The sequence below is a fragment of the Aythya ferina genome (assembly GCF_964211825.1).
Source record: "Aythya ferina genome assembly, chromosome: 1".
Lineage (NCBI taxonomy): Eukaryota > Metazoa > Chordata > Aves > Anseriformes > Anatidae > Aythya > Aythya ferina.
In genome coordinates, this window is record NC_140296.1 from 45,915,897 (window position 1) to 45,928,413 (window position 12,517).

Consider the following 12,517-nt stretch of genomic DNA (forward strand, 5'->3'; position numbering starts at 1 on the left):
GGAGACGTTTATGGGGTTTAGGAGACATTTAAGGGGAAAGGGGGAAGGAAATGGCGGCAGCTTGCCCCCCTCTTGTCAGAGTGTTTTGAACTGAGGGCACACCAGCCCAACTGCTTAATACACAGGGAGATGCCAACTAGACACCCCCAGGCGGTGCCCTGCTGCCTGTAGGGGCAGCGCAGCGCCCTATAGCTGCTGGGCCGCCTTTGGGGACAGCCACAACCCCACAGAGCCGCACTCAACCCCCCCACTCCCACCCAACCGCTCCCTTTAGCGGCCGCAGCCCCGCGCATGCGCGTCATGGAGGCGGGGCGGGGCCGCGGCTCCGAGGGCTCCGCCCCGGGAGGGGGCAGGGCCGCGCTGTGCCGGGGCGGCGGCGGCGGCGGCGGCTCCGGTGGGGCGGGGAAGGGAAGGGAAGGGGACAGGGGCGGGGGAAGACCGGCACGGCACGGGAAGGGAAGGGAAGGGTCGGGCTGGGCCGGGCCGGTGGGGTCGGAGGAGCGGCCAGCATGGAGCACCACCAGCCCGCCAGCCGATACCGAGTGGTGAGCGCCTTGTCCCCGGCGGGGAGGGGGGCGAGCCCTTTCCCCACCCTTTATATTTTATTTTTTAAATTAATTGTTTTTATTTATTTATTTATTTTTTTCCCACCCTATTTTTCTCGGCCGCCTCTCGCTTGGAGGCAGGGGGCTGTGGGTCGCAGGCGGGTGACCTTCAGGCGTTGTGCTCCGTGCGGGTTTGCCTCCTGCCCGAGCTGCTGGCACCGCCTTCTTTATTTTCATTATTTTCATAGTTGTTATTATTTTGCAGTTACTGATTTATGGTCGGTTGTGCCCCTCTGTGGGTCTTGTCGCTGGTTATACCCATCCAGAACCCTGTGATTCCGGACCAGCCTCGTTTAATATCAGTTGCTCTCAATATAAAAGGTTGTTGGTCGAAAAAGAGGATGTGAGCACAGCCCGTGTCCCCAAAAGTTTCCATTTAATCCCTTGCTTCCTTCTGCTTTATGGCTTTGCTGCGTACATAACTTACGCTGTGAAAGCCTGAAATCTCTGCTCGTAATTCCTGTTTCTTCTATGATCATTCGCCCAAGTGCTGAATTTATCTTACTGGTTTGTTTTTGTTTTGTTTTGTTTTTTCTTTTTTACGTCTCGAGTATTGAAAATAACGTCGACAGAAGTCATCACGTCCACTTCTGTGCATACCTTGTATGTCTGAGGCTTCTTTACACATTTCTGCAGATATAAACGTTGCCTCTGGGTTGCAAGCGATCAGCTTGCTTTACATTTTAATGTAGAAATAAAAGCTGATATCTATATTCAGGTTCCTCAGTCGTGACGTACAAAACCAGAGCAGCAAATACCTTGTTACAGGTCTGGCATATTTCTGTTGAGAGCTCGGCAAGCGGTGTGGGAGGTTGCTATATGCTCTTGGGTGATGGTACACTGGGACTGTCGTAGATGAGCAGACCCAGCAGCCTGTGACTTCTGAGGAGCGCCGTGTGCCTTGCGTACAGCAGCGGGTCCCAAAGCACTTTGTGGGTCAGTGCTTCTCTTCCTGTGCCACATGACCGTAATTTAGCTAAAGTCAGCAGAAGTCCTGAAGTCATTCCTTCCTTTTTTTTGCAGAGGAGAATGGGAATGCTGGCAGACTTTTTTTTTTAACAGCCTTCAAATGCTGTATCCTCCCCAAGGCCTAAAATAACCTGGGTATGTTTTAAAAGTTTAAAAAAATAATAATAATTCTGTTATTCAAAGGAGTAGAGTAGAACACGGGAGGATGGAACAAAGAAATAATTTGTCACTAGTGTTTTAAGTTACATCTGTAACTTCCAGCTGTGATGCTGATGCCTAGCTTTGCAGAAATGCTTCTTGGTGTGGCCTTCCGAAAGGGCTAATCTTAATGTTACACAGTAGGTGTTACTCTTCCCCATGTATGTTAAATTTTGTGGCCAATTTATGTCACTGAGGTTTTGTTAGAGAAGTGTCTCTGAAGCCTTTGTAATTACAGCACGTTAAGTTCCATTGAATTTATTGTAAGTCATAATGAAAGTGCAATTTTAATCTCTGATGTACTCTGAAGTTTAAAATACCTTCCTATTTACTATCCCATAGGTAAGACCATGTTGTTTGATTTTCTCTCCATTATATCTGACTGTCAGACATCGAGATTTTTGTAATACTTACTGTGTTGGGTCAGAGAATAGAAGGAACCAAGCAATTGCAGATGTACTTAATTAGCACCTGATTATTCAAGCTTGTGATCTTAAGTGTTATGAGGTATTTGCTTATGTAATGTCTGTGATAGGTAGTAGGCAGTAGATTATTGCAGATTTTATGGTCATGTCCTAATCCTTGAGGACAAAATATAGAAATGAAATACTACTTAACGTGGCTAATACTGCATTGGTTTTGTGCATGTACCACTCCCTGAGTGCTAAGCTTATGAAATCTGACCAGTTCTGGTATGTTCACTCTACGTCCTTTACTTTTTGCCTTCATGAGTAATAGCAAGAACTCCTTTTTTTTTTTTTTTTTTCTTTTTTTTTCCTTTAGTTCTGCCTTTACTTCTAACTGATCTTTTTCTTTTCTTCTTTGTCTATTCAGTGCAAGTTCTCTTCTAAGTAATAACAATTATTGGCTTACGTTTCTGTTCATAGCAGTAACAGTAGGACTTCAGTGAAGTTGAAGGAGCTATCTCACTGCTCTCTCTTCTTGTTTGTGGCTTCTTTAAACAAGTTAAAAAGCTTCAAGAATTACGAGCACTTGAATTTTAAGCTTTTGCACCACAAGCCACTTTTAGCACTTTTAATGAGATAGAATATCTGATCATAAATTTAGCCCTCGTTTTTTCTTATTTTTTTTTTTTGACAGAAACACTACTAATGCTTCATTCTGCATCCTATTCTTTCTTTTGCATCTGTATTTTATTTAAAAAGCATTTCAAAAACGTTCAAACGATGCAACTGCTAAAAAGCTGCTGTTTGGAATTGCAGCGAAGTAAGTGTTGTAAACTAAGAGTGGGCAGTAAATCAGCATTACGTAACTGTCTGCCGCAGGCATGTGTGACTTGTATTGCTCTCTGCCCCTCCTTTTTTGTCCTCCCTTTATAGGGCAAAAAGACAACTAATTGATGGGTAAGAACTTGTCATGCTTTCCTGCAGGAATATGACATCAGAAATAAATCAGCCAATCTTTGCTGTCTTGCTTTACTTCCTTTCCCTCCCCCCCCCCCCCCCTTCTTAGTCACTTACATACTGCAATTCTGTTGGTAAATGACTTAAAACTTCAATCCAGGCATAATCAGTTCAGTTGTTTTCCTTTCTCCTTGCTGTCTTTTTTTGTTTTGTTTTGTTTTGTTTGATTGTTTTCTTCCCCTATTCTGCTTGTTAGTAGACAAGCGGAATGAGGCATCAACTCTAGGAAAATGATAATTAAAAATTTTTCAGTGATCACTTTCCTGATTCTTTTTAACTTCTTGCTCTTTGTCATCTGACTTTAATTTGTGCATTGCTATCTTGCTGTCTGAAATGTTTGCTCATAGTCCAACTTGTTTGCAGAAAAAGATGACTCAAATGATGCTTCGTGAATCTCTACCGAAGCGAAGCAAAAGAAAGGCAGCTGTTTTCTGCAGTGCATAAAACTGAGTGAGCAACCAAGTCCTAAAGCTTGGGATTGCCTTTTTCTGTGAAATGTGGTTTTCCAGGTAACTGTGTCATGAGGGAAGACTTCAAATATATGTGTGATCTAGGTGCATAAAACCAATGAAAAGCTCTAGAATTTATATTCTGAACTGCTTAATAATTATAACTCCCCCCTGGATGTTCCTGATGAAAGCTTTAGGTTGTTTTTCTGGGATCAGGTAGCCAGCGATCTTTGATTTGTATGGGAGGTCATATCTATATAGGTGAATGGTAAAATGGCTAGGTAGGTAGAGCCAGAAGCAGCTGTCCACATGGGTGTCAGTTTAGCTGTCACTGGACTTGCTGTTGTCACAGGAGCACCTAGAGTTTGGTGGGGTTTGGGAATGCTGCTGTGATTTGTGAGTGATGTGTGATGCAAGACTCCCAAGACCTCAGCCTGCTATTGTATGGCACTATATAGGATTAAAGAGGATTAAAGAAACTTTTTTTTTTATAGGTGTGTGAATCTTATATAAAAGTTAAGATGTGTATGCTTTTTAGGAACAGGATGAAGAAATGAAAGTTGCTGCTATAAATACTTCATTCCAGTTAATTCCCCTGCATAGTGCTGCACGTTGTGAATAGTTTTAAAATTATCTCAGGTAATGCTTAATGATCTGCATCTCTTCTGTGGTGGGTTGACCTTGGCTGGCTGCCGGCTGGCTGCCAGCTGCCCACCATGCTGCTCTCTCACTCCCCCTCCTTGGCAAGGCAGGTGAATGGGAAATGTAGGAAAATAGGATGAGATACCTCATGGACTGAGATAAGGACGGGGAGATCGCTCACCAGTTACTGTCACAGGCAAAACAAACTTGATTTGGGGAAGACTAATTTATGGCCAATTAATAAAAGTAGAGCAGTAAGAAATAAAGAGAACACTAAAACTACATTCTCTCTACCCCCCTTCTTCTAGGCTCAACTTTAATATTAACTCTTCTACCTATTTTACCAGCCCCAAGTGGCACAGGGACATGGGGGCTGCAGTCAGCCCATAGTGCTTTGTCACTGCCACTCTTTTCTCCTTTTCCTTCTCTTCTACTGCTCCAGTGTGGGGTCCCTCCTGTAGGATACAAGTCCTTCAGGAACTGCTCCCACACGGCTCCGTACCACGGGGTCCATCCCCCAGGAGCAAATTGCTCCAGCACAGGTCCCCCACGGGAGGCAGCTCCCCCCAGACCCCCTGCTCCTGTGTGGGCTCCTCTCCACGGGCTGCAGCTCCGGCCCGGGGCCTGCTCCTGTGGGGGCTCTCCATGGGCTGCAGCCTCCTCCAGGCCACATCCACCTGCTCCACCGGGGGCTCCTCCACGGGCTGCAGTGTGGAGATCTGCTCCATGTGGGACCCATGGGCTGCAGGGGGACAGCCTGTTCCACCAGAGGCCTCTCCACAGGCTGCTTTGGCCAGCGGTGGGTCCCTTTTGGAGCTGGCTTGAACTGGTCCCCTCTGACGTGAGGGAAAGGGGGGCAGCTCCCAGTCTCTTAGAGAAAAAACACCCCTGCAGCTTCCTGCTACCAAAACCTTGCCACATAAACAGTACATCTTAACTCCATTGTCATTGACTCTTTCCTCTCACAATGTTATCTGGTTGAACCTTAATCAAAGTCAAATGGTCTTTGTAGGTCTTACATAAACATGAAAGTCAGCCTACACAGGAAATGTGCACAAAAGAAATTTTCTCCTTCCTTTCTTTTCATGGGACTAAGTAGTGGCTGGCAAATAAATAAAACCAAACACTGATTATTCAGCATCTTTAAAATGAGGACTCTAGCCTATATCTAACATTTATTGGTTTTGGAGAGCTCTTATGTAATTGGTATTACCGAACAGATTGAGCCAGTTTACATTAGGGAGACTTCTGTTGCTTTCCACAGATCTGATTGTGAAGTCAGACCTGGAGATAAGATGTTGCACTTAAGAGATTCAGTTTATGGTACTGAAGAATACTGAGTAAAGATGCATTAAGTGATAAGCTTTGCTGTTGCTTGCCTATGACAGTTAAGCTGGCCCTTCCAGGGGTACAAACCTCGTATTCATTGAAGATAAAGTTTTTTCAGTGCACCTTAATTTTGTACTTGAAGCTCCTAGTGTGGACCCTTTTAATAGTTTAGAAGGACTAAAGAGGATCTATTGAAATGAGGTGGATTACACTTTTAAAGAATGGACTGTTTTTACGTCTCATTTTTATGATGTAATAATAAACAGAATTTTGAATATTTCTGTAACATTTTTACCTGTTTACCTAATTTACCTTATAAACTTCCCCTATTTTTTGAGGAATTTTGTTACAAATGAAGACGAAAACTTATTAATGCTCAGGTATGTTTTTGGATATGGTAGTGATGCAGTGAATGTTTAAAAAATAGTAAATCTTAAATTTTTCACTTTCAGTTATGCTTTTTGAATGCTTTTCTGTTCCATATGAAACAAGGAACTAAACCTCAAATCTCTGTGTGCGCCTCTCAAGTCAAGGAGATGAGGTACTAGATATTTACAAGGAGACAGAAGGTGTTATATCTATTAAGCAGGATGCTCTGACTTGGTGTGCTCTGACTTCAGTGTGCTGTCCTTGCCATGGTTTTGGATCTCTTTTTGGAGGACCACAGCTTTAATACCCAGCTCTGTGCCTGATTCAGAGGAAGAAGCCCTGTCTCACTGAATGAGCAGGAGCGGCTGCAGCTACAATAGCTTGCTGCTGCTTTGTGTGGGCGCAGGTTGTGGCATGTGGGCAGCTTCCTGTCTTTTTGGTGGGGGCGCGAGGGGAAGTAAGGCGGTTTTCATCAGCCCCGTGTACAAACTGGATTAGTTATATAGGGCACCAGTATTACCGTACTGAGCAAAATGAGTAATGTACACTGGTAAAATGTACCTGGGTTATTCCACTCATGTCTTTCTCCAAAAGTATTCTCAGGCATAGATTTAGGGTTAAGTCTGAGCAAGAGAGAGAGGCGGGGAGGAAAGGATGGGAATATCAGTGTCTGTTCTGGTGCAGCAAGCTGTTGGCTTGTGAAAGCTGTGGGGGTTTTTTAGGTTCTTAAAAGAAGGATGTGCCTGCCCTAAGATGTGACATTAAGCTGTGGAAGGTACAAGGAAATCTTCAGGCTGTCACGTGTATCTGACACGTCTAGTAAGTCTTGTAACTGTTAAATAGTAATAAAAGGCAGAAGTTTGGTAACGGGAAGAAAATGCTTTCAAATAACACAGTTCTCAGCAGAAGACGCCTGTGATGTGGCCAAGCTTGATCTGTTCAGATCATTCAACTTTAAAAAAGAGGAACTTGAAGCACTCTGTGAGCTTCTTTGCATGAAAAATGAGGTGGGAAGTACATTAGGAGAGCATCAGAAACGTAGTACTTATAAAGTGCTGTGTTAATGCAAAGTTTTAGTACTAGTCTTCCAGGTGGGATGAAAATGAGGCACTTAGCAGAAATGCCTAATTCTAGGCTATTTTTGGAACATTATTCCTAATGACAGTGTTAACAAAACAAGGAAGTATGTATCATCAGTACAACTGGTAGTATGTATTGCTAATCCTAATTTCTTGGGACGTAGTCCCTAGTTTTCTGTTGTAGATCTGATCGTGGTGTTGAGTTGCATAGCCTCCAAACCTCCTTCTAGACTTCAGGTGCTTAAGCTGCTTTGGAAAGGGGAGTGATGAAATGGGCACGTACCAGCACACCCACAGTGGGCAAATTGATTTCATGCTGAGAAGAAAAGTAATCTGAAGAGGAGATGGGCAAAAAATAATGAAAAAAATTGGCAACTTGTTAGCTTGGAGAAGCACTGCCAATGCTTCCTACTAAAGCTGAACTATTGTACAGCCAAGACTGTGGGTTTGAGCTGCCTCAGGCTTAGGTCTCCCACTTCCTGGACAAGTACTGTAACAGCTAGCATGTTTTAATAAAATGGGCACCCCCTTTGCCAGCTGTGTTTTTAATGAAAATGACTAACTTCTTCTGTTTTGTGCTGAAGTCATTTCTGACTTGCACAGCCAGGGCTCACAGATGTCAGGATGTGGATGCCTTATGACTTTGAGTCTTATAATGAAAGTGGAAAATATATTTCCATTTTAACATTTAACTGTTTATTCCACTTAAGCATCATTTCCATTATCACAGGCTAAGATTAGCCTAAAGCAGGAACAGTCAAACTTACTTTTCAGTCGCGCTGTAACCAAAGCATTATATGATATCCTGAGTTGGAAAGGACCCATGATGATCATCAAATCCAACTCCAATTAGGTATTGAGCCACCCCCTTCCTCCTCCCTCCTCCCCTCGTCCCTGACTGTGCCTCATTCAGCTGAGGAATGGACAGAATGATTTAGAAAACAGGCCTCAAAACTTTGATGTAGACACAACAAAATCTGGTCAATATCCTGTATGTTACTTTTTTTTGTTGTTTGTAAAACCACTTTTCATTTTTTTCGGTTACTGTTGGAAGTACTTGGCAGAGGTTTGTCATATTCCTTCTTGTAAAACGTGGCCTTCCAGGAATAAAAAGAGAGGAGAAATCTCGGTCTCTTGACTACTGTGTAGTAGTTCACAAACATAATTTGTCCATTTTAGCTTTGAAGAATATTTTACATTTTGGCACTAAACCTGTTAATGTTAACTGTAAGAGGGGTCAGGATCAAGTTCTTGGTAAAGCTGTGTATGTAGCCTGAATCAGTGAACCTGTTTTTGCTTTTCCTTGCTGAATTTGAAAAGATTATGTAGAACAGCCTTGAAGAAATGATAGACGATACCGTAAACATCATCCTATCTCTTTATTGAGAAATAACCTTTTAACTTTTGCAAAATAGCGTAAGCTTGCATTTAAACATTGCTCTGGTAATGCTTAGTGTGGTTAACACTTATTTTTGTGAGGTGAGGGATGCCTTAGATAAGGCACAAGATGGTTAGAATAACAGTGCTGGGTATTATTGAGGCCAGTTGTGCAGTTGATTGTGGTGTTTGTAATTTATTGTCATTTTGCAATTTAAAGGAAACAGTACCTAAGGTATTTTTAAGGAATGTACCGAAGCGTTAAGATTTTCTTAGTTAAAATTCTAACACTGGGGTCACAACATAGGCTTGCACCAAATGCAATTAGGAAAAATAACGTTATAAGCTGTATACTATTAAAAACCTATTCCAAATCCTAGAATGAGAGAGCATAATTCAGACAGATCAGTAGGCTGCTAAGGCCCTGCAGTATTGGTCTACAGCTGGTGATGAGCATTGTTCTGTGTTCCTTCCCTGTACCTCAGGGTCTGCTATTCTTATCTACTTACCAGGGTTCAGAGGTAGCACCGGTTTGGTGATCTGCTACTCTCCTCTGAACAGTTGAGCTTCCTCCTAGACTGTTACGGTGCTTTGTTTTGTTGATGTTTAGCTTCCTCACAGTTAAAAATTTGGCCTGCTGGAAAGTACCTGCTTCTAGATGTGTGCATCATCAAACAATTGAGGGGTCCAGAGAATTGTCCTTTGGGCCATGTATTATGTAGACCTGTTTTCAAACACTCTAGCTCTATCTAACAAGTATCTGTTGAGACATAAAAATGCATTCCTTAAAGAAAGGGCCTATAGGTCATTGTTGTCGTGTTTGTTTTATTAAAGCTGTGTATCCTGTAGTGGATGGAGAAGGGTAAGACCATAAATCAAACTGAGGACTTCTTCAGTAGAGCTTGTTCTTCTGCATGTAATGCATAGAAAGTATGTTCAGGTCATATTGTGTATCTGTGTGGGTTTTTTAACCTGTTATAACAACTGTCTCTATTTTTTCTCTATAGTTTATTGTTATCTTAAATTGATGAGCTTGAATACTCCATTTTCCTATTACTAGGAGAAGGAGCTATGCTCAAAAAATCACACGTAATTGACCTGCTTATAAGGAGTGAGTTAGTTTTTACTGACTTGATCATTTTTTTGATCTGTGTTATTTAATTAATATTTTTGTTTTTGGGCTACTTTGTGGTGTTGAGTAGGAGACTGTTCCTTCATGACTAGCTTTTTCAAATACAGAAGAGAGAAAAAACCTCAGTGTTCTCAAAAAAGTTGAGACACTTTAAGGTTTTTCTTAGTTCCACTCCAGAATTTTCAAGGACACATAATTACCTGTGATATAAGAGGCATAAACTGGAGTCTTTTTTTTTTTTTTTCTGCCTAACTTTGGTCAGGGATTTAAGGTGAAATTTTATGCTCCTCCTGCAGTGCAGTTATGATACGTCTCTAAGAGAAAAAACAAAACAAAAAAAGACAAACAAAACAACAATAACAACAAAAAAACCTACTCTTTCCGTATCCTTCCCCCTGTAAAATGAATTTGCCATTTTTAGCACCCTTCTGCACTGTCCTTGTTAGGAAACTGTGTGTGAGCTGTTCTACTGTACTCTGACTTTTAAGTGAAGCATGTATTACATTTACAATAATACCCAGCTTTTTGAATCAGCACTGATTATTTTTCAGCCCAAATGAATGCAAGCTAAAATGGAAGCTGGAACTAGCTGTTGAATATTGAATTTGCTATTGGTGAAAGCCCTGTCTGTTTCCCAATTTTTTTTTTTTGTTATTGTTTTTTAAACAATTTTACAGTTTACATGTTTTGTTTGTGTCAAATGACCAGAATATACTTTGTGAACAGATTCTATAAAGCTGCTGGTAAGTCAGGGTGTGCTTCTTTTGATTTGTGATTCTTGGAGCTGTCGCTGATATTTTGCTGGAGCTGTTGGTTAGTGGCAGCTGCCAACAAATCCGGACGGAACATTGGCCATGACCATGGAAGATACTGAGAATGAACAAGAAGGCTCATTGTATGAAACCTGGGAACTGCCCAGATGCTGGGTACTGTATGCACTTGGGGATTCTCACAAGAGCCTGGTGGAGCTACAGCAGGCAAAGGGAGGCAGCCTTCTTAACACTGCAGTCTAAAATGAGTGGTGGGAGTTGGAAGTGCCTGGTGCTCGTAAGATCATCAGGGCTCAACCATTGCAGAGCTGTTACTCACCCCCAGAAATGCTGAACTTGGGTTTAAATCACAGGAAATAAGCTACATGAAGAGAAATGAATATATGGGGTTTGTTAATACACAGGATCATTGAGGCAGATACTATTAGCAGATTCAAGAATGTAAATTCATGCACATCAAATCCATAACAGATGCTAAATGAACGAAGCAGAGATGTACCATTTACCAGCCATAATATAACAGCTGGGAATGTTAGAGAAGTTTGAGGAAAATGGGTGGCAAATAAGTGACTAAGGTTTTTGTGTGCTTTCCATGCATCTCCTGATAGTTGTGCTGGGGACGGAACGTTTCTTTAGACTGGCCTCTGGACTGAGTAATACTTTTTTTTTTTTCTTTACCAGTGGGTCTGTATGTTAGATTTTCAAATTGAATGATAAAGTGTTCAAGGAGGAGAGCCTTGTTTTATACTTTTTTTTTTTTTTTTTTTTTTTTTTTTAAATAGAGTTTAAACTAGTTCTTCAAACTGTTCTTGAGTTACCATTTGACAAACAGGTAGCTAGGTGGTACATGGTGATCTTTTTAGTAACTAGAGTTACTAGTTAAAATTTCTTACTGTGCACAGGCTTTAGGGAACGCTTTTATAAACTTCTAGAAATATTTTTACACTAGCAGAAAAAAGATTTGGAAGCTGTTGGTCCTAATTGTCCTCTTTGTTAATGTTAGAGACATTGCTTCTTTGTTGGTAGATTTACAATTAATTCCTATAATCATGTGATAGGAAAAACTTCTAGAAACTATATCTGACTTGAAATTTTACAATAAATATGAAAGATATATCTTGTTCATACCAAAATTTAAGTATTCAGAATTATCTCTGAATAATTCTGTATTAGAGAAGAAACCCGAAGAACTAAGTGGGGAGAAGTGCAAGTGTTAACACTGCTAAGAATAGTTTAGTTTTTAGAATATTTACTGTTAGAAAAGAGTTCTGATATTGACACGTGGTATGTTGATGTCCTTTATGAGCAGGTTATTTGCTATTAATGTAGGGGTCGGGAAGGTATAGATATCTAAGAAGCCACAGGGAATGAATGGAAATGCTTATGTCATGCTATCAAATGTGCAATTGTTTAAATTTGGATTACAATCCAAAAAAAAGTAAAATTGTATGTGTAAAGTAGCCACTGCGGGAGATGAACACTTTCCCTTGAGGAGGAAGTCTTGATCACCATTTCTAAGTACCACCTCCCCCACTGGTTATACGTTTCTTTGAGGAATAATTTGGTAAATCCACTAGGCTAGATCTCTAGTTAAACAGAAGTGACTAAAATTATTTAACAGCTTCCTAAGTTAAGTGCCTATAAAACCTTTTCAGTGTCTGTGGTTCACCTTAGTTTTAACATGGGTGTCAAACTTTGGCAGAAAAGCCATCCTGTTGCAACATATTTTTCAACAACATTCAGTATAAATCTCTTCGGATTCTGTTCAGTAGAAGTTTGCCGACAGAGGTTGCGGGTTTCCATGGTACCTAATCCTTATTTAGCAGACACATTTGGTATTTCTACACAGCTGTGGAACGGCAGCAATGGACTTCTGTTCTGCTTTTCTGCTTCTACTGCAGATTTTACACCTTTGACCTCAAAACATGTTGACTACTGTTGAAAACTTTCTGCAGAGATGTAGCGTTTTAAAAAATGACAACAGACAAAAAAAAACAAACAGCAACAACAACAAAAGAAAACCACTCCACTATCGTGACTGTCACTCGATCTCAGCATGTGATAGTGGAGACTTGCCAAGTGATGGGATGGTGGAGGAAAAAAAATGTATGTTCCATGTGCTTGGGAGTGCTGATTAAATTTGAGCAGTTAGTTTCAGATAAGTATCAAAGAAT

The 12,517-nt window shown here is 41.2% G+C and overlaps 1 protein-coding gene across 2 annotated transcripts in view; it reads left to right on the plus strand.

Annotated features, from left to right (window-relative positions):
- Positions 1-423: 423 nt before the first annotated feature.
- NDFIP2 (Nedd4 family interacting protein 2) overlaps positions 424-12,517 on the plus strand; it is a 47,341-nt gene continuing 35,247 nt past the window's right edge. For both annotated transcript variants that reach the window (XM_084505525.1, XM_084505526.1), the window contains exon 1: positions 424-545. In XM_084505525.1, coding sequence (XP_084361651.1) covers positions 510-545 — 36 coding nt within the window. In that variant the 5' untranslated portion in view covers positions 424-509. The remainder of the gene's footprint in view (positions 546-12,517) is intronic.